Source organism: Balaenoptera ricei, chromosome 1 (assembly GCF_028023285.1).
Source record: "Balaenoptera ricei isolate mBalRic1 chromosome 1, mBalRic1.hap2, whole genome shotgun sequence".
NCBI classification, from domain to species: domain Eukaryota; kingdom Metazoa; phylum Chordata; class Mammalia; order Artiodactyla; family Balaenopteridae; genus Balaenoptera; species Balaenoptera ricei.
Window position 1 is genome coordinate 187903938 of NC_082639.1, and position 27005 is coordinate 187930942.

General features: G+C 36.0%; 1 protein-coding gene across 11 annotated transcripts in view; it reads right to left on the reverse strand.

Annotated features, from left to right (window-relative positions):
- The window catches only part of KCNT2 (potassium sodium-activated channel subfamily T member 2), a 379220-nt gene that overhangs the window by 188212 nt on the left and 164003 nt on the right, over positions 1 to 27005 (reverse strand). For 10 of the 11 annotated variants that reach the window (XM_059942834.1, XM_059942832.1, XM_059942830.1 and 7 more), the window contains exon 9: positions 434 to 614. In XM_059942834.1, coding sequence (XP_059798817.1) covers positions 434 to 614 — 181 coding nt within the window. Of the gene's footprint in view, positions 1 to 433; positions 615 to 26528; positions 26606 to 27005 lie in introns of all 11 variants that reach the window. The other variant, XM_059942863.1, reaches the window with a different exon arrangement.

Here is a 27005-nt window from a genome sequence, read left to right on the forward strand (position 1 = left end):
TGACTAGCTTATGGAAACAATTTTTATTCATTACAACATATGGCTTTTAGATGTATTTTCAAGACTCAAGGGAAATCAACCCTTCACAAGTGTATTTCCTTGAGCTATCATTCTATAATTTAAAAATATACTATCCTACAATCCTATAATTAACATAAATACTCTACATTTGAAAGAAAGCACCTTGAAGAATTGAAATGAAATGTGAGCTATCAATTGTGACTGGAGGGAAAAAAAACCTCAATGTTTCTAATACAATGCAAAAAGGCATTTCTGTTACAATTGTAATTAATGGACTGGATGGAATAATAGCAGGTGTTAATATATTATTGTTAGGTTAACAAGTCACCCTGCATTTTTTTATTAAATGTGGAAGAATTTGATTTCATAAGACTTTGCAGGTTCCTACAAAATTTAACACGGTTGTGTTTACCTGTATGGGGAGAACCACAAGAGCAACACAGATCATGGCAACAACAAAAAGCTTGGACGACCATGTTTCTGGAGTGACATCCCCAAAGCCCACAGTAGAAAACGTCACAATGCAGAAATAAAGGGAGTCGAAGAGATTCAGCTTCTTTCCTATTCGTTCCAGATGTTGGATTCCACAAATGCTAAAGAAACACATATGAATTACAATTAAAACCTTCAAATTAGGCACACTGCTTCTCATCGTGACTCTCTTGAAAACCAAAGCGCATTTCATAAAGCCACTTAGTAGTTGGGGTCTTATATTGAACAATATTTTGGTTGAGAAAATATAATTTTTAAGCTTTTTTTCCTACATCAAACAGATATAGTCTTATTTTGATTAGTAGCCAAAAACTGTAGCCAAAATATCACGAAGTATATTTGAATAGCATGTAAAATAAATAGACTGAATTTCATGGGTGACTTACACAAACATTTTGAATGCGTGTCAAGAAAACATAGACACCAGAATTCACTAGATCTATTCCCCATCAAAACAGCAATTGTCAGGGGGTGGTGGTGGGATGAATTGGGAGATCGGGATTGACATATATACACTAATATGTTTAAAATAGATAACTAATAAGAACCTGCTGTATAAAAAAAAATAAGTAAAATAGAATTCAAAAAAAATAGCAATAGTCAGTAGTCTTTTTTTTTTTTTTTTTTTAACAGAGAGACATTTTTCAGTATATACATGTGGTATAGATATACGTGTATATATTCCGTGTGTGTGTGTTCCATACACAGTCATCCTTCAGTATCCCGTGGGGTCTGGTTCCAGGATCCCCACAGATACCAAAATCCACAGATGCTCAAGTCCCTTATATAAAATGGCATAGTATTCATATTTGCATATAACCTATGCACATCCTTCTGTATACTTTAAATCATCTCTAGATTACTTATAGTACCTAATACAATGTAAATGCTATAAAAATAGTTATAAATAAGTTGCAAAGGCTATGTAAATAGTTGCTTGTATGCGGCAAATTCAAGTTTTGTTTTTTGGAACTTTCCAGAAATTTTTTCCCAAATATTTTCAATCTGTGATTGGTTGAACCCACAAATGTGGAACTTGTGGATACAGAGGGACAACTGTATACAGGAAAGACTTGAGGAGTTAACCATTGCTAGGTGCCCCTAAAAATGAGTCTCTAAGTAGATCGATTATCTGTACAAAGCTATTGATGATATGAAAGTAAGGGAACAGCATAGAAATTGTTATAAGATGTTCCCAAAGTAGAATTGCTAAAATAGCATTAGAAATAGCACTGCTACTAGCTTAAAAAAAAAAAAAAAAAAAAAAAAGTAAGGCTATGAAACATGCATATATGTGCAATGTTGGAGGGAAATAAGATTTGCAACATAAAAAATCAGCAATAAAAAGGAATCTAGTACTGACGCATGTTAAAATATGAGCAAGCCAAAAAAAGATGACGAGTGAAAGAAGCCCGATGTAAAAGACTACATATTGTATGATTCTGTTTATATGAAATGTCCAGAAAAGACACAGAAAGCATACTAATGGTTGCTTGGGACTGATGGTAGGAATGCGGTGATGAAAATGTTCTAAAACTGGACTGTGGTGATGATTGCAGAGCTTTGTAAATATATTAAAGATGATTGAACTTTACACTTAACATGAATGACTTTTATGGTACGTAAATTACACCTTTATAAAGCTGTCAAAAAAAATCCCTGTATACTTCTGGATACTCCTTGCAACTTCTATACAGAACAAGCAGACACAGCTTGATTATGATGACCAAGAAGATGTGCTATTCAATGTTTAAACTACAGAAATTCCTTTTCCAGCCTTTTAAGATATCTATGTATTTGTCTAAGTTACATATCATAAATATTCAATTATCTTAAATCTTTTTAAGGCACAGTATAAACCATTGGATAGTTAGGAAGATGGGTAGGCACACAGGTAGATAAACCAAGGGACAGAAGAGAAACAGTAGGGTACGTGTTATCATTTTGCTTCTGAGGCAGGAAATGTTCTGTTCTTTTTCTGTTTTCTTAACTCCAGGTCTCCAGAACATTTCGGCAAAATTTCACTTGCTCTATGTTCAGAAATGTTGTGTAAGCTGCCAGGTCATAATAGTTGACTCATGTCAGTTTATTTTCTCAGCTGCCTCTATGCAATATACCAGCCAAGCTAATTCTAAGACTATTCAGATGGAGCCTTCATACAACCAAAGAGAACAGCTGTTTGATAACAATAGACCTTTCTGTGGAATATGTTTTTTACTTTATTTAAAATAATTTATATTTGAGAATGTAAACAACTTCGTATAACTTTTACACTTCAGTAGGAAATCGAATGAGGAAAAATATAATTTATATATTTTTAAGAATTCAAATGTTATTGAAGGGCTTACTATATTTTGCATAACTACACATTAAAAGCAAATCTCTGTTTATAGATAAAATGTACATTTCCTAATTCAGACATGTGTTACCATGACCAGAACTACCAGAAAAAAATCTCCTGCTTTGCTTCCTGGTCTTCAGTTTGTCCTTCTTTTAATGCAACCCACTCATAAAGGCCATATTCATATTCTTTAAACACAGCTTGGATATATCAATCTCAGGTTCAAAAAAGCAACTGGATTCTCACTGTTGAAGAACACTTTCTAATTTGTGGTGTGACATATTATTATAATAGCTGCCAATAAATCAATTCTTATGTTCATTCTCCTTTGCAACATGATATTGCTGTACTTCCCACTAAGGTGTACAGTCTGTCTCTCCTTGACCTTGAATTTAAGCTGGCCTATTGACTTGTTTGGACCAATAGAGTATTGTGGAAGTGATGCTGTGTGAGTTGCATAAGCCTAGACCTTAGGGGACACTGAAGTTCTTGTTCTCACTTTCTTGGAAGTCTAAGACCAAGACTTCCAAGTCTTGGAAGTTCTGAAGACACTGAAGTTCTTGTTCTCACTTATGGTGCTGTGCAGCAGCCCCATATAGTCAACTGGAGGATGAGGGGCCATGTGGAGGAAAACCAGGATGTCCCAGCTGCCAGCCAGCACCAACAGCTGCGCAGCAGAGAGACGCCATCTTGGACTCTCCAGCACCTGTGAGGCTGTCACGTGACTGAAGCCGAAAGAGTAATCACAGGTGAGAACAGCAGAAAAACTGCCCCAGTCACCCATCACACAATTGTGAGAAACTACAAAGTTTTGGGTTTGGCAGTGGCTTGTTATTCAGCAATAGATACGCGGTGCATATAGAATTAACTAGAATCCAGGGGCTTCCCTGGTGGCGCAGTGGTTACGAATCGGCCTGCCAATGCAGGGGACACAGGTTCGAGCCCTGGTCTGGGAAGATCCCACATACCGCACAGCAACTAAGCCCGCGAGCCACGGCTACTGAGCCCACGTGCCACAACTACTGAAGCCCGCGCGCCTAGAGCCCGTGCTCCGCAACAAAAGAAGCCACCGCAATGAGAAGCCCGCCCACAGCAACAAAGTGGCTCTGCTCACCGCAATGAGAGAAAGCCCGCATGTAGCAACGAAGACCCAATGCAGCCAAAAATAAATAAATAAAATAAATTTATAAAATAAATAAAAATAAAATAAAATAAATAAGGTGCCTCTAGTAAGGTGAAATAAGGTGAAAAAGTAGCAGAAATAATAATCATTTGATAAATCTTTGCAAAGCTTTGCAAAGCTGGATCTAACCTGTTTTTTCTTCAACGTTTCTCTCACTTATCTCCCCTTTACCTGTTATTTGGACTGTTTGCTCATCATAATATATATAACCCATGCCCCAATGTATACTTTTTGCCCAATCTGTTTCTTTCAACTGAAAATCCTCTTTCTCCAATACCACCAAGAATTCCCATTTTTTGAAACCCCAGCTCAAATATGACCTCCCTCATGAAGACTTCTTTGTATCCCAAGTTACAGTGTTTCTGATGAATTTCTAAAGTATATATGAGTTCATGTCTTAGATAGCTACACTTTTACAAAGATGTATATATATATATATATATATATATATATATATATATATATATATTTAGTGTTAAATATTTATCAACCCTACTCAACTATTATCAACCTCAATGACAGTATTTATACTTTATAATTTTCCTACAACACTTAGAACGAAGTACATAGCAGCTATCCAGTAACTAACTGCTAAATGAACAAAAGAACACTTAATTAAACCCTGCTCAAATAATATATACAAACTCCAAAAAATAGTTCATGCATGTTTCAGTTTTTTATTACCGCATAACAAACTCCCCCAAACTTAGTGGTTTAAAAAAGTAACAATTTATCATCTCACATGGTTCCGTGGGAAGCTCCTCTGGTTTTCTTGGGCTCACACCTGCAGCTGTGTTCAGCTAGAAGTCTGGCTGAATGGAAGGTCCAGGATGGTCTCACCACTGCGGTCTATGGTCAGGGTTCATTGCTGGCTCTGGCACCCAGTTTCTCTCTATGAGACCTCTCAGCCTCCAATCAACTCAACCAGCTTCCTTTTTGGCATGGCAGCTGCAAGCCCTCTGAAGACCTAGCTTTGATCTGCCCATTCTACTTGCCCAAGAAAGTCACAAGATCATCCCAGATTGAAGGAGTGTGGAAACAGACTCCGTCTCTTCATGAGAGGGGCCACAAAATATTATGGCTATGCTTTTCGATCTACCAAACTGTACAAATGATAATACCTATCACAACCTATGTAAATCTTAATACATTTTGCTGAATAAACCATATTACAAGGTATTTAATTTCCTTGATATGGTTGTAGTTAAATCTATACTTACAATCATTTTTTATAATCCTTATGCAACATTCCATTTACTTGACCTGGGAAAATCATGTGAGCCTTTCACTTATTTATTAATATTACACTTACACTTAAAGGACTTGGTATACCTTAATGCTCTCTAAATTGATATGAAAATGAAGACCCCTAAAATGATAAGAAAATGAAACCAGTTGTTGCATGTTTGGTATAATTATACAAAAGCAAAATCAACTTTTTAAAAAAAGACTGATAAAGATGAATACACTGAATTACTTTTAGAGTTTTCCTCTGATTTTGAATAGGCTCGTCTGCTGGTTTCTCTTAGGGGCTCATTAAATGGGCCACTGCTTAGGTTCATGAGTAACAATGTCAGTACAGCTTCTAAAACATTGACGTCAACATATTATCTTCTAAGTCAATAAATATTTTTGTAATAAATAAATGACTTTTGTTCCTTCTCCCCAAGAGAAAATGAGGCAGAGGATACTTAAATATCTAGCCCAAGAACACAATAATCCTTTTAAATTATAGGTCAAATCTTGTTCCCTCTCTGTTTATAACTCTCAATGCCCTTCTTTCACATTCAGAGTAAAATCCCGAACACCCGGCTCTTCTCTGACCTCGTCTTCCGAGATCACCCCTAATTCACTGTCCTCCAGTCACTCAGCCACACAGCAGCCAACCGTCAATCAGCTCCTCTCAATGCCTTCCCTTTCTTTCTAATAGACATCTCAAAGTTGACATGTCCAAATGGAATCCTAAACTTCCTCTCTTAATTTGCTCCCCCCAAACTCTTCATCATCGGATGGTGGCAAATAGAGCTTTCTTGAGCCAAAATCCTGGAATCATCCTGGACCTTTTTTTTTTTTTTTATAACAACCCATATCCAATCTCTTAGCAAACTCCACTGCTTCTAACTTCAAAATATAACCAGACTCCACAATCACTACTCACCATTTATACTACTACCACAATGATCCCTGCCATCAGTTTCTCTTCCCTCCACTGCAGTAAACATCCCCACCCTTTTTCCAACAGCTTATAGTCAACCCGTCAGCCAGAGTTGCCCTATGACAACATGGGTCAGGCCATGCTATTCCTCTACTTAAGTACTTTAAAGGCCTGAGAGGGCTCTCTATTTCACTTAGACTAAAAACTAACAATCTTTCATTTGTCTCCAGCGCACTCCTGTATCTGACCCTTCCCTATCCCTTTTGGACTAATTTTCTACTTTCCTCCCTGTGGTTTGCTCTGCCCCAGCTACACTGGCATTCTTGCTTTCTGACCAACATGACAGGCATGGTCCGGACTCAGGGTCTTGGCATGGACTGCTCTCTCTGGCTGGACCCTATTGCCGAGATATTGTCATGGCTATCTCCTCACATCCTTCAAGTCTTTACTTCTATCCTGACCATCATATGTACTCAGCATATGTACTACATATGTAGTCTTTCTTATCCTGCTTAATTAAAAAAAATATATAATAGTTTTAGTCATTTGCTGGGTTTGATGCCCATTGTCCATAAACCTCTATAAGAATGGAGTCTATTAGGACAGAGTCATGTGGTTTCTTCATCTATGTTGCCTGAGCACCTATATTACTACCAAGAACATAATGATGTGCATTAATATTTCCTGAATGAATGAGGGTCTGAATGTAAAATACACAGATCTCTGTTGCCCACATTTAAATCACCTAGCTATTTAGCCTGTTTAGATATAAACTAAATACAGTTCATTAAAGAAAGAGCACACAAAAATGTTTATCTCACCACTGCCTTAATGGTGGAATCTAATAGAACTAAGAGGCAAGGCTAAATACTTCTTTGTCAAAAGAGGCAAATGACTTTCCCACCACCTTTTGAAATATTCGAGAACTTATAAACAAGTAAATTAGGTTTTATTTTCCTTAGTAATTCGCTTTTGTAACTCCATCATTTGTTTAGTTAGCACTACTTAATATGATAAATACAAAATTTGGAAATTTAAAATGCATTGACTTACTTATTGAAACCCATTCTGCTTGGGTAATAGGCGAGCAAATTGTATAACTAAAAATTTGTCTTTTTATAAAATCAAATTTAGTATTCAAATATAAAACTTGTATTTATTTAGTCTTGTTAACATTCTAAACTTTCTGTCACTAACATATTTAAAAACAGTTTGAATTACTGAATTAAACTGACAATATTTCACGATTTACTAATCAAAAGTTTTACCCAAAATCCCATTCATGTTAGTGAGTGAATCTTGCATACATTAGTACTAAGTTCAGGCAATCAGGTTAGTTACATAACTATCATAATAACAAAAGTATCCAGCTTATGTTTTATGGAAGAAACAAATTATTTTCAAACATTAGAGAGAGATTTGCCTACAATAACTTTATAATCTTGACTTCGTTGTTGGGATTCACTTTCACATGAACTTCCGCAACTATTTCCCTTACGTTCTCTTGTATTTATGTAAAGAATCACATTATTTGAAGGGTAGAAACAGTTTAGAAGGGAATTCTGCAGAATTTGCACTAACACCAAATTCTAAGATAGGATCTTCACATTATTTAAACAAAAAAGTCTTTCAAACCTCCTCTAGAATTATAAAAGTTAGATTTTAAAAGTATTTTGAAAATTACTTGTTGCATGTTTTTATTTTACAAAAGTAAATACTAACACATGGGGAAACTTAATAAAAAGGCAGAGACCAGACTACTCTGATCACATTATGTGGACACAGCATCACTTTCTGATACTAGTAATAGAGCATCTACATGCAACACGTGGAGAATGTTAAGAATATCTTCCAACTTATTACATACCATTTTGGTTATAGGCGACGCAACTAGGAATGTTTTAAAGAAATATGAAAACTTATATTACTCTTCTATGTCAATCATTCAAATAAAAATATTTTAATATTGTTCATATAAATTATCTTTCTAAACAATAATTCAGCTACTTTTATGAAGGAACGTAAAAAGTGCACTTTCAGGAGAGATAGATACACAGTTTACTGTTACTTTATTATATAATTCTTGAGACTAAGGCAGTTTTAGCATTGAAATACCCTTTTATTTTATTATGCATAAACATTAATATTTCATTTATACGTTAGCTATTTTTCCTAGCACTGTGAATGCTACAATGTGCTGTATAAGGATTTGAAGCTACTCAGTGATTATAATACATTTTAATATAGATTGTTATCTTATTTCATTCACAGATGTCTTTCGAGCCATTATTAAATGAAAACTGCCTCTTCTCCCTGATCATAATTGATGAAGTTCAGTTAATTATTATTTTGTCTCTGTACCCAGAAGTGATTTTAATGATGGCACAGATTTTCTGATAAATTAAATCCAAGAATGTGCTCAAATACAGCACATTCATAATCAAAATATCCTATTTTGCCTTCTTATAAAAGAGATACATCTGTTCAGTCAGTCAAAGCCCAAGGTAAACTATTTAAATTATATCCTGAAATCAAAGTAGCAGTAGGATTTAATAATATAGAATTAAAAAATAAATAATCATAACTGGTGGATATTAGTAAACACTCTGTTACCTTCAAATTTTCTAGTAATCAAATTTAATGTTGTTTTGTGACTGGGCCATAATATTTAAGAAAAAAAGCTCACTTAAATGCTTAATTTTAATGGATACCTAATTGTAACCAAATTTTTGTTTATCATCACGTATCCCCTGCCTAAACATTTGAAATTAAATAATTTACTACAATATAAGATATAAAAATAAACCAATATCACACCATGTTCTATTTGCCTTTTTGTTTCTTTAATATGCATGCAAGTTACTCAGATTCATTTATAGTGAGTGACTTTGAAATGGAAAGCTGCAAATGCATATATTTTTCTTATAATTTCTCTACTGTAAAAATACTTATCAATTTTAAATTTAAAAATGATTTCTATAAAACCAGTAAGTGCTATAATATTTTAATCAAATGTTTAAAATGGAAAAAGGATGAACTAATATCGTAAAGGTAAGTCATGTTTATTCATACAAATACACTTATTGATGGTTTACTAGTGCCAGGCACTGCGCTGTATGTTAGAGATGCAGATACATGACATCTTAGTCTACACAAAGACAGTTTCTAAAATCTAAAGTGAATGATTTTGACCTCAACTTTATAACACTAATTACTACTAGCAATAACACCATAAATTAATAATCAAACATTTAATTCATAACTTGATTAATACTTAGGGAAACTACTTAAGCTTTTTAAATATCATGCTCCTCAACTGAAAAGTAAATGTAATCATGTTAACTTCTTCATTTGGTTATTATGAGAATTAAGTGGCCTAATGCTCAGTGAAATGCCTGATACCTAAGAACCTTCAATGAATTCATTAGTAATTTTGTTATTTATATGACAGCCCCGGCATAAAAGAAAAAGAAACACAAAAATGAGTCAAATATAAGGATCCAATATCTCCACATAAGTGTTAAAAAGCCCTCTCCACTTGACAAAAAGCTAAATGTACTATTAGCAAGAGAGTGAGGGACTGTGGAGGAAGAGAATGGCAATGAGAAAACAGCGTGTCTGTTCTCTTTGCTGTGGATTAGCTGACAGAGCTGTTAGCAGCAGAAAACCACCCATGGGTTAATGAATATCTGTAATCGTGTCCAATTTTTTCTCCTTCCTGTAACTCTTAACTGCTAGGGGAAGTGGAAACGTGGGCAAGTGTGGAGGGCTCTAAAAAGAAGAGTTAGGCAATTTGCAAGGTAAACCTATAATCTTTAACTATTTAGAAAGATGGTTCTGCTGATATCAGTTGACCTTTGGAGGGTTCACTGTCGTCATTTACAGAAAGGGGCAACTAATTCTTGGTAATGCAATAAGGGAAAAAAAAAAAAGTTAGGTGTTATTTCTGGGCCAAAATGTCAATATCAGGCTAGTGACTTGTTCTAAAAAGGAATACTTATTTACAAAAAAGGACTACTTATCCCTGAGATTGATTAAATGAAAGAATTTCTATTGTGATTATACAAAAGGCTGTACATATGTATATTATATATGTATCTATTTTTAAAATTCACTGACAGGTAACTACTAAGCATATCATTATATGGTAATATTTTAAGATTTAAATGTTAAAATCATAATATTTTGAAAAAAAAAGTACAATTTTCTCTTTTTATATTATTTAACATATTAACTCATACTCAAGGCTATCATTTAAATATGTATTTAATTTTATATAACTTATGAATTTTCTATCTTATGAAATGAAATATACCTAGTTTTTGAAATTCTATGCATTTTGAGAAGCAGAGTATTCCTGCCATTCATATATTTATGTTTTTTTCATAATTGTGGTCAGTATTCACAATACTGGGCTTAAACTGGAATTTCAAAAATCTTTCACATAGCCATTTCTGCCTGAATGCAATTTAGTTTTATAGGAATACTCACTTGAGACAATGTCTACTTTAAAGATCATTGTCACAGAATAAAAACCCTTGAGGAATTTTATAGCAAGGACTTTGGAAAGTTTTTTTTTTTTTTTTTTAATCAAGTGAACATGCATTTAAACTATGCAGATTGGAGGACGAAATGCCAACTAGTTAAATATGTCTTTAAATACCAACTCAGAACTTGACTACCACCAACATGTACCAGAAACAGAGAAATGCCCTTGAGATTTCATATCATCCAACACTTCCACAATCAATAAGGACAAAGATTGACTATATGACTAGAATCATATGAACAAACACAGCTCATGAACGATACAATGCTTTGTTTGGTTTTCAACCAATATTTGTTGTTTTTTTTCAATATGACCTATTGCCTATCAGTGACCTATTGCCTATCAATATGCCTATCAAGGAATAAAGGCAACAGATAATATCGGCATAAGAAAAGAAACAGTAGGAAAAATTTCGCAGATGGAGAGGGATATAAATTATTTTATTTTGGGATAGGTTGAATTTATCATTCCTGTAAAATATTATGTCCAATTCATTGTAATAAAGTAGTTTATTAATATATATGTATAAGAAGCCATACCTACACTCCCTGGGTAAATCTTACCTGATGGTAATTTTTTTACAGTTCTAATATTTTCAATTCCAAAAAAACAGGAATGTGCACTTGTTATTACAAGACAAATAACGAAGATATAAATAAGAATTAATATCATTCCACCTCTTTCTATCCATGAGGTAATAATATTTAGTATATACCCTTTTGCTTGTTTGATATTTTGTTTTGTTTGCTTTTGTCCTTAATGTAAATGCACTTTTGATTTGAGTTTGGCAATTTATTACTATAGGATTTTTATATCTATTTTTTTAAAGTGATCTTGGGTTACAGTTTTATATCCCAACCCATGTTCCCTGAAAAGCCAGTTTGCTGACCAGACATAGGGGTCTACAGTCAAATACATCTGGCAACTCTGAGTTAAGTATATTTTATTTAGCAAAGGAGTTTTCAGGTCACTTTAATGAGTTAATGTTGATCATGAATCTCTGAGAATAGAATACTTTTCATAGGATTAACCAAACACATCTGCCAAAGTTTTTACTTTTGATAAAATATCTTGAAGTATGAGGGTTTTATAAACTAAAATATGAGAACATCAGCCCATAGTTTGTGCTTTGAGTGTTTTAGAATAACTGTTTAGCTTAATCATTAAATGATTTGGGTAACTTTGTACCTTTGTCCATGTCCTGAATTACACCACCCTGGATTTACTGTTCCTTAAAGAAGTTTAACAATGAAACATTCAATCCCTGGAGTTTTTTTTCTTTGTTTTGTTTTTTGTCTTTTTAATTGAGATCAAAAGATATAATTTTAAAATGCAACATTTTAAAGGCATTCCATCTCTACCCTTAATCTCAATTTAATACTACTTAAAAACCCATAAATATGCATTTTGGAATGACCTACCATTCCTTCCATAGATCCACAAGAATCAATATGCCTCGCTCATAATTCCTTGGTCTTTACCAACTTCCTACAAAACTGAACTTTGAGCACATATGACAAAGGACAGTTTATAAATACAGGCCCACAGCAGCCATACTGAGTGCTGGATATACACAGAAGAGCCCTCTCTTCCTGCTCACAAAGAAGCTAAGAGAATAGGACACATTTTTTCATAAGCACTGTAATTATTTAGATGTGGATCGCCAAATTGAGCATGTTATATGAAAAAGAAGACTCCAAATTTTATCTCATTAAAAAAATTATAAATTCTCCTTTTTTGTTAACTGAAATGGTGTTAAATCTTAGGATAATTTTTTAAAAAGTATTCAAACACATGCAAAAATCATAATCACATTAATTAAAAAAGGATTAGGCTCCATTTTATACTAAATATATAAAGCGATGATATATATTATACCACACATTTAACTTCTAGTTAAACTTAGGAAAAAATAAAGGCTAATGTAAAGTGTTTATTTCTTAAGTCCCACTTTCACTAAATACTCCTCCATTTAGAAACGCTAACATCTTAGTTTATATATTTTAAAATCTACTTTTTTTCTCTTTCACTCACTTAGTGAAAGAAGGATCACCAGGGTATGAGTTAGAAATTATGTAAGGCTATATGCTACACCAACCGTAACAAAATGGTAAGTGTTCTTTCTTATACTAAATATTTCAATGAAAGAGATTCCACATTGTCCCTTACCAGTCCTACAGAATACATTTATTTTCACAAAATTACATTAAATTTCAGTTTATTACATTTCCTCTCTTTTCATCAATAATGACCTAAACAAAATAAAAGCATCTACTCAATAGTCTATGTATATTACTCATAGGCTCATCAGCCTATAGGCCATTACTAGTATATTGCACACAGATGGAAGTAGGATTTTTTTTGTTCATGGTAGGAAAGATGGAGCTTATAATCATGTAGTGTTTCTTTCTATGTTCCTCAGGTTATATGCTGAGCATGTATTCATATTCATCCATAATTATTTATTTAAAACATGGGTACTGTGTGTCAATGTAAAATGTATTTTCTACTATAAATTGTGAAGGAAGTGGGCAAATGAAGAAACAAGGCAGTGGGATAAGAAAGATGATTAAACAGATTAAACTAAGAGTCCAAAATTCAGAGATTAAGCCCTTACTGGAAAAAATGGAGAACTGTATCACTAGCAGAAAGCTACTAAAATTATGTTTATATTTTTAAAACAAAATTACATGGATAAGACAGTAAATAAAGACAACGTGATACTTAATCATCTTATATTCTTGTTAATAAGTGAAAACATTTTTTACTTACTACTCCTTGCTTTCTGGAAAACTTTTAGGATTTTTCTCTCCTGAAGCTTCAATAAAGGGCTTGTAATTTCATTTCCACTGTGTTGTAGATCATATGCATTTGAAAAGTTTTTACATCTATTTGTTCTCCTATTTGGTGAGTGTTACTAAGTGTTGGTCTCAGTACCAGGTCCTGGGGGAGAAAATGGTATAGAAAAACTTGCAAGACTACTTCCTCAATGGGAGTTAGAGTGCAATGGAAGAGACAGAAAATGATGACTAATGTAAATATATACAAATAACAAAGGAGAGCCCTCCAGGGCTATGAGTTCCTATAATAATGGAATCCAACCTACTCAGGAGAGTCAGGATTCAACAAAAAAAGTGATGCTTACGTAAAAAGGTGAGTCTGACCTTAGTCTGCAGAGAAGGCAGAGCATTTTAGGAAGGAGGGTCGGGGTTAATCTGAAAGAGGAAGCAGAGGAAAAAAAAAGAAAAGCAGAGCTTCTGAGCAGAAGAAAGATCAAGGATGTGAGATGAGAAAGAAAAGATGGGGGGAAATCCCGATGGTGCAGGAAACTTAGAACTTATTAAGGAGTTTTGTATTCATCCCACAACACATGGAAAATCTTTAACAAGCATTAAGCAAGTGGTGACACAATTGTATTTACATTTCCCAGCGCTCACTGCGGTGGCCACGAGATGAATGGTTTGGAAGGGAACCAGAGTGGACAACAGGAAAACCAGTTATAGGGCTATTGCCATAAAGAGGTTATGACAGTTTAGATAAGTGAGGTGAGACTGAGAGGGACAGAAGTGGGAAGATTTGCAGGATATTTCGGAGGTAAAGTGTACGGGATTTGTTTTATCATGTACCGTGTAACAGAACAGGAGGTGTGACGAAAGACTCCATTCTTTGGGATTGTCCAAAAAATGGACAGTCGCTGCTATTTCAGAGTTACAGACAATTTGGGGGAAGAAATAGCGTAAGTGTGCTTTTGAACATATTTCGTTTGAGGAATCTAAGAGGAAATGGCACAGAAACGGCTAACTATAAAGGACATAATTAAAACCATAGAAACTGGCCCAAGACAATTTGGTTACAATTATTAGGTTCTTTCTGTTGCACATTTGTAAACGCCAATGAAAAGAGGAAAAGTTGTGGTGTCAGAATCTCTCCCTAACAACCTTGCTGCCAATCACTACACAGTGAAAGCAAGTCATAGACTGAATTCTGCCACATGAAACACTCACGAATCCCTGTTCTGTAAGATCCAAGAGCTTCCTGTTCTCTTGTCTTTCTGTGCATAACAACAAATACATTGAAAGAAATGATCATACCAAAGAAAACCTGAAAATGTACTGAGGGCAGTTTCTGCTAATGGTCTGTGGGATCAGATGACAAAATGCTCTAAGTAGGAACAGGTTTGAAAGGGTCTCTAGACCTAAGGCACAACTTCCTTAAAGAGTTAGGCTGCTGTGCTCACCAAATTCTTCTAGTGCAGTTATGCAGGGGCAGAAATAACCAAACAACACTTTCTTGCCAACTATATGTCTAGAAAACTATTTTTAATTCCATTTATGTTAATTTGTAAAAATTCTGACACAGATATTGATGCTTTAAACTGGTGATACCTGATAATGAGTCCTTGATGAGAATCCTTCAGACACTTATTAACCATCCCTAGATTTTAACTTGTCTGGACACGCGTATACCATGCTGTCCTGTGGTATGTATGTGATATTTATGGGATTACAGAAAATATAACTAAAATATATGATACATTCCTATAAGAAAAATAAAAATAAAAAGGCTGAGCACTGACTGCTGAGAAAACACATCATTTAATGAAATGTTATAGAAGAGAATGAAGACATAAAAAGAGAGTGTATCTGTGAACGCACATATGCGGTGTGTGTATGTGTGTCTCACAGGCCCAATGCATTCTCATAACCCCCATGTACATGTAAATTATTCTTCATGTAAATTTCTCTGACTTTAATACTGGGAAATATTAAATAATATTTAATATTAAAATATTGGAAATATTAAAGTCAGTGACTTACGCTGGCTTTCTGAGTCCTACTGTGATATCAGAGATTCCTTCAAATATATTTTTGCTCCATTTCTAGTAATAGAATAACAGAACAAAGTCAATAGCTCTAAGGATCATATTTCCTTTTTTCCTCATTTTTAAGGCTTAAATTTCAAAAACAAACAAAAAGTATGATATCTATTCTTCTTTCCTCTTGATTTACACTTTTTATTTCTAACCATAAGTTTACTTTAAAAGAGAAAATAAAAAGTATTCTTGATAGGAAAAGCTTCACAATCAAGTCATGAACAGTTCAAAGTAACTTCTACTAGTTGCAAAGAAGATAAAATGGAATCTTGCATAAAAACCTCAACTGTGAAAAGCATTGCTATAGTGCAATTGCCTACAGTATAGCCTTCAGACTAAGACAAATAAGGGAAGATAAAGCAGGTGATGTAAGGCAGGAAAAATTGTAAATTGCTTTCTATACAACGCCGAAGAATTTATACTATACTGAAGACTCCAAAGACACGAATGAAGAATTTTAAGCAAGAGAATGAATGATGTGATCAAATCAAATAGTGTCGAGCTCATTAATAAAAGTCTGCTGATACTCTGAGTGGTTACTACTGCTCCAAGCAGTAACCACATTTACACTAGACTCTCGGTCTCCAGGCTGACAAATCGCCTTTAAGACACTGCCCATGCAAATCATCCAAGTGAAGTTCCGTCTGTGAGCAGAGGAAATAATGGCTACTGAATTCAGTCCTAAAGTTTTTTCTAGGTTTGAGCTCTTGCCTCTCTGCAATTTACTTTTTTTTTTTTTTTTTTGCTTGATTTTTAAAAAATTATTCAGTTCTCAAAAGTGAAGTGTATAACCAATAAAATATTAGTTTTACACACCATTAATTCCCATTATATATTTAAAGATAGGTTTATAAAAATAAAATATGTATACATCCAGAATCTTTTCAGAAAATATTTGATTTACAATACATTTCTATTTTACTATCAAGAAGCTAGTAAGATAAACACTAATTCATATGTTTCTGCACATATGAAATACGTTAACAGTGCCAAATAAATATCAGCTAATTTAGGCTGGTTTATACTCATTTAACGTGTTCCCACAGGAATGTCTTGTTAGTTACTGTCACATAACAAGACCAATCCCAAATATTCAGTCACTAGTCAACAGTTTCTGGAAATCAAGTAAGGCACAAAACAAGGCTTATTTTATTCTATCTGAAATGATCCAAATTTAATTAGCCATTAGAAATAAAAGAAAACATAGACCTTCACATGTTACTTTATATTGTAAGGAGTGGGAATTACTCCCATAGCAAAAGTGACGCTTACTTTTATGTAATAATTTACTTGAATCCAATTTTTAAAATGTAATATTGTTATCACGTTCATTAGCAGAAAAGCTGTCATACTGATAACACTTTTACATTCATAACACTTAATCTCTGCTTAAAAGCAATTGAAAAATCTCCCCTTTCTAAGAGACAGTGAGGTGAACCTATAACCATTTCATAGACTCTATGAAAGCTAATATTTTGGGAAACTCTGTAATATAAAATATTTCTATATGTGAGTCAGAGCACTCGTGAGAAGTATCTGACTGGCTCATTTGAGCATTCGACTAATTGATGGTGTATTTACTGCTTCTAAGCTAACGCCACATGTATCAGTATCTATGTAGAATTGTCTCCTAGGTAAATAATTATTTTTCGTTTTCACTGGAAATTACAACTGTTTTCCTGAGAGATAATATTTGTTCAAAGAGCAGTTTCAGGAGGTCAATGACACATTCTAAACTAAAGAAATTTACTGGAAACGTGGTTTGCATTAACATTTACCTAAAGCACATTTTGCTCCAATGGCTTCAATTTTTAAAAAATTTGTACCAGCTTTCCCATATCAGATTATATATACTCAAAGAGATTAAGCTAGGAATTAATATTGCAATTAAGGTACTACCATTCACAAAAATCTTTGATTTTTTTATTTTTTGGTATCCAAAAGAAATTCACTAAGCAAAACAACAGCATTTTTAGGGTCAAACATACACAATAAATATGGCATTTCCTTTACTTTTTACTCATCATGAGACTCATTCAGCTCAAAATTTCATTTAACAGACATCATCCTAATAGAATTTATCCTCATTCTTAGCAATTATGAATGTCATAGAATGATATAACTTCAATGACCCTGCTGGGAAAGTTCTGCGACACCCAGGGTACCATGGCATACTGGATTGAGAACAACTGATCTAGTCCAGCTCCTTTCTCTTCAGAGGCAGCATCTCAGGGAGAAAAGAGTCCAACACTTGACCAAGGCTATCTATACTCTTAAGAGGGGACACCAGGAATATAACAAAGTTTCTTTTCCCCTACCCACAACTTTGTAGAGATTAAATAACACAAGTTTTCTTTAATAAAACTGTGAAATTAGACATGTTTTTGTTTGAGAGAATAATTAGAAAGGAAACCAATTGCCTCAAAGCAATTTGTTAATTTAAGTTGTAGGTTCTAAATCCTTCCTGTACCAAAAGGAAACCAAATTTACAATCCATGAACTAAATGACTAATGATTTATTTAGTTACTAATTAACTAGGGTGAATGTCCCAAATAAGATGAAATTTGACTAAGCTATGTTGTCTTTCCTGAGTGACAAATTTGTGTACAATATCTTCCACGTAGGTAAGGCGAAGAGGAAAAGACTCATGTAACATCAATCCTTTTACTACATTCTGTCTTTAACCATCTGAAATGTAAACCTATAAAACATTTTGATACATGCTTTAGTACTTGTGGCAAAGTGTAAAACAGGGCTAGTATAGGAGAGAATAATAATCTATAAAGTGATCTTTAGTATTAGCATCTTTAGATATGACTGAACTTAAAATCAGTTTTAAATTTTACATCTTCAATAAAGTATTTTATCCCAGACTTACAGTACAAACTCAGTATCATTCCATTACCTATTTTATATAAGTAAAAGAAAATAAGTCTAATTTCTGATAAAGACAGATGATTAAGATAACAGAAGCCTAGTGCACTGCAGAACCACTGCTCGTGGATGGTACAGCAGAGTTGTCAGGACCCTTGACTGAGTTGTTAAGAAAGGTTCCATTAAGGCTTTAACATATGAGCTGAGACCTTAAGGACGACAAAAGCTAAGTGGAGATTATACAAAGCAAAGAGAACACTGTTAAGAAAACCCGGAGGGACCTTCAAGATGGCGGAAGAGTAAGACGCGGAGATCACGTTCCTCCCCACAAATACATCAGAAATACATCTACATGTGGAATAACTCCTACAGAACAAGTACAGGACGCTGGCAGAAGACAGACCTCCCAAAAGGCAAGAAACTCCCCCACGTACCTGGGTAGGGTAAAAGAAAAAAGAAGAAACAAGACAAAAGAATAGGGACGGGGCCTGCACCAGTGGGAGGGAGCCGTGAAGGAGGAAAGGTGTCCACACACTAGGAAGCCCCTTCGCGGGTGGAGACTGCGGGGGGCGGAGGGGGGATCTTCGGAGCCACGGAGGAGAGCGCAGCCACGGGGGTGCGGAGGGCAAAGCGGAGAGATTCCCGCATGGAGGAGCGGTGCCAACCAGCACTCACCAGCCTGAGAGGCTTGTCTGCTCACCCGCCGGGGCGGACGGGGATGGGAGCCGAGGCTCAGGCTTCGGTCGGATCGCAGGGAGACGACTGAGGTTGGCGGCGTGAACACAGCCTGAAGGGGTTAGTGCGCCACAGCTGGCCGGGAGGGAGTCAGGGAAAAACTCCGGAGCTGTCGAAGGGGAAAAAGACTTTTTCTTGCCTCTTTGTTTCCTGGTGCGCAAGGAGAGGGGATTCAGAGCGCTGCCTAAACGAGCTCCAGAGACGGGCGCGAGCCACGGCAATCAGCGCGGACCCCAGAGACGGGCATGAGATGCTAAGGCTGCTGCTGCCGCCACCAAGAAGCCTGTGTACGAGCACAGGTCACTCTCCACAGCGCCCCTCCCGGGAGCCGGTGCAGCCCGCCACTGCCAGGGTCCCGTGATCCGGGGACAACTTCCCCAGGGAGAACGCACGGCGCGCCTCGGGCTAGTGCAACGTCACGCTGGCCTCTGGCGCCGCAGGCTCGCCCCGTATCCGTACCCCTCCCTCCCCCCGGCCTGAGTGAGCCAGAGACACCGAAGCAGCTGCTCCTTTAACCCCGCCCTGTCTGAGCGAAGAACAGACGCCCTCAGGCGACCTACACGCAGAGGCGGATCCGAATCCAAAGCTGAACCCCGGGAGCTGTGAGAACAGAGAAGAGGAAGGGAAATCTCTCCCAGCAGCCTCAGGAGCAGCAGATTAAATCCTCACAAGCAACTTGATGTACCTGCATCTCTGGAACACCTGAATAGACAACGAATCGTCCCAAAATTGAGGCAGTGGACTTTGGGAGCAACGATATATATATATTTTTCCTTTTTCTCTTTTTGTCAGTTGTATGTATATGCTTCTTTGTGTGATTTTGACTGTATAGCTTTGCTTTTACCATTGGGTTCTGTCTGTCCGTTTTTTTGTTTTGTTTTATTTCGTTTTTAGTATAGTTTTTAGCACTTGTTCTCATTGGTGGATTTGTTTTTTGGTTTGGTTGCTCTCTTCTTTCTTTCTTTTATTACTTTTTTATTTTTTATTTTTAATAATTTTTTAAATGTTTTATTTTAATAACTTTATTTTATATTTTTATTTTATTTATTTTTTCTTTATTTATTTCTTTCTTTTTCTCCCTTTTCTTCTGAGGCATGTGGCTGACAGGGTTTTGGTGCTCTGACCGGGTGTCAGCCCTGAGCCTCTGAGGTGGGAGAGCTGAGTTCAGGATATTGGTCCAACAGAGACCTCCCAGCTCCATGTAATATCAAACTACAAAAGCTTTCCCAGAGATCTCCACCTCAACACTAAGACCCAGCTCCACTCAACAACCAGGAAGCTACAGTGCTGGACAGCTTATGCCAAACAACCAGCAAGACAGGAACACAATCCCACCCATTAGCAGAGAGGCTGCCTAAAATCCTAATAAGTTCACAGACACCTCAAAACAAACCACTAGACATGGTTCTTCCCACCAGAAAGACAAGATCCAGCCTCATCCACCAGAACATAGGCACCAGTACCCTCCACCAGAAAGCCTACACAACCCACTGACCCAACCTTAGCTACTGGGGGCAGACACCAAAAACAATGGTAACTACGAACCTGCAGCCTGCAAAAAGGAGACCCCAAACACAGTAAGTTAAGCAAAATGGGAAGATGGACAAATATACAGCAGATGAAGGAGCAAGGTAAAAACCCACCAGACCAAACAAATGAAGAGGAAATAGGCAGTCTACCTGAAAAAGAATTCAGAGTAATGATAGTAAAGATGATCCAAAATCTTGGAAATAGAATGGAGAAAATACAAGAAACGGTTAACAAGGACCTAGAAGAACTAAAGAGCAAGCAAACAATGATGAACAACACAATAAATGAAATTAAAAAGTCTCTAGAAGGGATCAATAGCAGAATAACTGAGGCAGAAGGACGGATAAGTGACCTGGAAGAAAAATAGTGGAAATAACTACCACAGAGCAGAATAAACAAAAAAGAATGAAAAGAACTGAGGACAGACACAGAGACCTCTGGGAGAACATTAAACGCACCAACATTCGAATTGGTGCGAACATTTGCACATCCCAGAAGACGAAGAGGGAAAAAAAGGGACTGAGAAAATATTTGAAGAGATTATAGTTGAAAACTTCCCCAATATGGGAAAGGAAATAGTCAATCAAGTCCAGGAAGTGCAGAAAGTCCCAGGCAGCATAAATCCAAAGAGAAACATGTCAAGACACATATTAATCAAACTATCAAAAATTAAATACAAAGAAAACATACTAAAAGCAGCAAGAGAAAAGCAACAAATAACATACAAGGGAATCCCCATAAGGTTAACAGCTAATCTTTCAGCAGAAACTCTGCAAGCCAGAAGGGAGTGGCAGTACATATTTAAAGTGATGAAAGGGAAAAAACTTCAACCAAGATTACCCTACCCAGCAAGGATCTCATTCAGATTGATGGAGAAATTAAAACCTTTAAAGACAAGTAAAAGTTAAGAGAATTCAGCACCACCAAACCAGCTTTACAACAAATGCTAAACGAACTTCTCTAGGCAGGAAACACAAGAGAAGGAAAAGACGGACAATAAAACACCCAAAACAGTTAAGATAATGGTAATAGGAATATACATATAGGTAATTACCTTAAATGTAAACGGATTAAATACTCCAACCAAAAGACATAGACAGGCTGAATGGATACAAAAACAAGACCCATATATATGCTGTCTAGAAGAGACTCACTTCAGACCTAGGGACACATATAGACTGAAAGTGAGGGGATGGAAAAAATTATTTCATGCAAATGGAAATCAAAAGAAAGCTAGAGCAGCAATTCTCATATCAGACAAAATACACATTAAAATAAAGACTATTACAAGAGACAAAGAAGGACACTACATAATGATCAAAGGATCAATCCAAGAAGAAGATATAACAATTGTAAATATTTATGCACCCAACACAGCAGCACCTCAATACATAAGGCAAATGCTAACAACCATAAAAGGGGAAATTGACAGTAACACAATCATAGTAGGGGACTTTAACAACCCACTTTCACCAATGGAAAGATCATACAAAATGAAAATAAAAAGAAAACACAAGCTTTAAATGATACATTAAACAAGATGGACTTAATTGACATTTATAGGACATTCCATCCAAAAACAACAGAATACACATTCTTCTCAAGTGCTCATGGAACATTCTCCAGGATAGATCATATCATGAGTCACAAATCAAGCCTTGGTAAATTTAAGAAAATTGAAATCGTATCAAGTATCTTTCCTGACCTCAATGCTATGAGACTAGATATCAATTACAGGAAAAAATCTGTAAAAAAATACAAACACATGGAGACTAAACAATACACTACTAAATAACCAAGAGATCACTGAAGAAATCAAAGAGGAAATCAAAAAAATACCTGGAAGCAAATGACAATAACACAATGACCCAAAACCTATGGGATGCAGCAAAAGCAGTTCTAAGAGGGAAGTTTATAGCAATACAATTCTACCTCAAGAAACAAGAAACATCTCAAATGAACAAAGTAACCTTACACCTAAAGCAATTAGAGAAAGAAGAACAAAAAAACCCCAAAGTTAGCAGAAGGAAAGAAATCATAAAGATCAGATCAGAAATAAATGAAAAAGAAATGAAGCAAATGATAGCAAAGATCAATAAAACTAAAAGCTGGTTCTTTGAGAAGATAAAATTGATAAACCATTAGCCAGACTCATCAAGAAAAAAAGGGAGAAAACTCAAATCAACAGAATTAGAAATGAAAAAGGAGGAGTAACTACTGGCACTGCACAAATACAAAGGATGATGAGATATTACTACAAGCAGAAATATGCCAATAAAATAGACAACCTGGAAGAAATGGACATATTCTTAGAAAAACACAACCTTCTGAGACTGAACCAGGAAGAAATAGAAAATATAAACAGACCAATCACAAGCCCTGAAATTGAAACTGTGATTAAAAATCTTCCAACAAACAAAAGCCCAGGACCAGATGGCTTCACAGGAGAATTCTATCAAACATTTAGAGAAGAGCTAACATCTGTCCTTCTCAAACTCTTCCAAAATATAGCAGAGGAAGGAACACTCCCAAACTCATTCCACAAGGCCAGCATCACCCTGATACCAAAACCGGACAAAGATGTCACAAAAAAAGAAAACTACAGGCCAATATCTCTGATGAACATAGATGCAAAAATCCTCAACAAATTACTAGCAAACAGAATCCAAGAGCACATTAAAAGTCTCATACACCATGATCAAGCGGGGTTTATCCCAGGAATGCAAGGATTCTTCAATATATGCAAGTCAATCAATGTGACAAACCATAGTAACAAACTGAAGGAGAAAAACCGTATGATCATCTCAATAGATGCAGAAAAAGCTTTTGACAAAATCAACACACATTTATGATAAAAACCCTCCAGAAAGTAGGCACAGAGGGAATTTACCTCAACATAATAAGGGCCATATATGACAAACCCACAGCCAACATTGTTCTCAATGGTGAAATACTGAAACCATTTCCACTAAGGTCAGGAACAAGACAAGGTTGCCCACTCTCACCACTATTATTCAACATAGTTTTGGAAGTTTTAGCCACAGCAATCAGAGAAGAAAAAGAAATAAAAGGAATCAAAATCAGAAAAGAAGTAAAACTGTCACTGTTTGCAGATAACACAATACTATTCATGGAGAATCCTAAAGATGCTACCAGAAAACTACTAGAGCTAATCAATGAATTTGGTAAAGTAGCAGGATACAAAATTAATGCACAGAAATCTCTTGCATTCCTATACACTAATGATGAAAAATCTGAAAGAGAAATTTAGGAAACACTCCCATTTACCATTGCAACAAAAAGAATAAAATACCTAAGAATAAACCTACCTAAGGAGACAAAAGAACTGTATGCAGAAAATGATAAGACACTGATGAAAGAAATTAAAGATGATATAAACAGATGGAGAGATACACCATGTTCTTGGATTGGAAGAATCAACATTGTGAAAATGACTATACTACCCAAAGCAATCTACAGATTCAATGAAATCCCTATCAAACCACCAATGGTATTTTATACAGACTAGAACAAAAAAATTCACAATCTGTATGGAAACACAAAAGATCCTGAATAGCCAAAGCAATCTTGAGAAAGAAAAACGGAGCTCGAGGAATCAGACTCCCTGACTTCAGACTATTCTACGAAGCTACAATAATCAAGACAGTATGATACTGGCACAAAAACAGAAATACAGATCAATGGAACAGGATAGAAAGCGCAGAGGTAAATGCACACACATATGGTCACCTTATCTTTGATAAAGGAGGCAAGAATATACAATGGAGAAAAGACAGCCTCTTCAATAAGTGGTACTGGGGAAATGGACAGCTACATGTAAAAGAATGGAATTAGAACACTCCCTAACACCATACACAAAAATAAACTCAAAATGGATTAAAGACCTAAATGTCAGGCCAGACACTATAAAACTCTTAGAAGAAAACATACGCAGAACACTCTTTGACATAAATCACAGCAAGATCCTTTTTGACCCACCTCCTAGAGAAACAGAAATAAAAACAAAAATAAACAAATGGGACCTAATGAAACTTAAAAGCTTTTGCACAGCAAAGGAAACCATTAAAAAGACTAAAAGACAACCCTCAGAATAGGAGAAAATATTTGCAAATGAAGCAATTGACAAAGGATTAATCTCCAAAATATACAAGCAGCTCATGCAGCTCAATATCAAAAAGACAAACAACCCAATCCAAAAATGGGCAGAAGACCTAAATAGACATTTCTCCAAAGAAGATATACAGATTGCCAACAAACACATGAAAGGATGCTCAACATCACTAATCATTAGAGAAATGCAAATCAAAACTACAATGAGGTATCACCTCACACCGGTCAGAATGGCCATCATGAAAAAATCTACAAACAATAAATGCTGGAGAGGGTGTGGAGAAAAGGGAACCCTCTTGCACTGTTGGTGGGAATGTACATTGATACAGCCACTATGGAGAACTGTATGGAGGGTCTTTAAAAAACTAGAAATGGAACTACCGTATGACCCAACAATCCCACTACTGGGCATATACCCTGAAAAAACCATAATTCAAAAAGGGTCATGTACACAATGTCATGTACCACAATGTTCATTGCAGCTCTATTTACAACAGCCAGGACATCGAAGCAACCTAAGTGTCCACTGACACATGAATGGATAATGAAGATGTGGCACATATATACAATGGAATATTACTCAGCCATATAAAGGAAAGAAACTGAGTTATTTCTGGTGAGGTGGATGGACCTAGAGACTGTCATACAGAGTGAAGTAAGTCAGAAAGAGAAAAACAAATACCATATGCTAACACATATATATGGAATCTAAAAAAAAAAAAAATAATTGGTTCTGAAGAACCTAGGAGCAGGACAGAAATAAAGACGCAGACGTAGAGAATGTACTTGAGGATATGGGGAGGGGCAAGCTGGGACGAAGTGAGAGAGTGGCATGGACATATATACACTACAAATGTAAAACAGATAGCTAGTGGGAAGCAGCCGCATAGCACAGGGAGATCAGCTCGGTGCTTTGTGACCACCTAGAGGGGTGGGTTAGGGAGTGTGGGAGGGAGTAGCAAGAGGGAGGGGAGATGGGGATGTATGTATATGTATAGCTGATTCACTGTGTTATACAGCAGAAACTAACACACCATTGTAAAGCAATTATATTCCAATAAAGATGTTAAAAAAAAAAAAGAAAACCCAAGTCAGGAATCATCATAATATCATCAAGGAACAGAAAGAAACCAGTGGTTCGGAGGAAATACAGTATAAGTTGAGGTCAAAGAGGTAAGCATGGGCCAGACCGTGGACAGCCCCATAATTATTTTTGGTGTTTTGATCCAAGTGCATTGGGGGGAAGATGGAGGTTCTTAAACTTGTAAGAATATTCTTACTGCTCTGTGGGAATAGACTGTAAGAAAGCAAGGGTGTCAGCAGACAGACCAGATATCCAAGCAAGAGACAATGGCTGTTTGAGGGGTAGAGACAGTGCAGATAGAGGGGGATGGTGCCTGGAGGGATCTTGGCCTTAAAGCCAGTAGGCTTGCTGATAGATTGGATGCTCTGCCTGAGAAAAAAGGAGCGGGCCAGATGACTCCACGTACTTCACTTTTTTTAAGGGATGGATCAACAGTGGGATCATTGAGAACATATAGGTGAAAACTGCCTGGAAACAGAGAAGAATTAAAAATGTTTTGGGCTGCTGAAGTTGTCAGCTTACAGATGGTTTTGGAAGCCACAGGCATCAATGAGCTCACCTAGGCAGATAGAGTGGCCAGGTCCTGGAAATCAAGAAAAGCCTGGATAACTTTCTCTGCCAATTCTTAGCAAACGTCTGTAAAAAAAAAATTTATGTTGGAGAAAGTTAGGTGAAAGTACAAATGATCTTTCCACCCTCTACGTGTTCTAATTTATCTCCTAGAATAAAGTTGAACCCTGCCAAGCACCATAATTTGTACCACCACACATTGTCTCCTGAAAGAATTGCTTTCACGTACCTGTTAAGGCCTCATATGCATAGAAAAGATGACAGGTCATGATCAGACAAACCTGGGCTCATTCCCGGAGCCCCACTTACTTCCAAAACGCCTTAACTCTTTCCTCTGCCCTTACTGGTCTCCTCTCCAAACTAGGGATAGAATGCATACCTCAGAGTGTCATAAGGCTGTCATGGGGGCTTAGTAGAACACTAAGCCAATAAGCAGAAAACCAATGCTATCTTTCCATTATGTAAA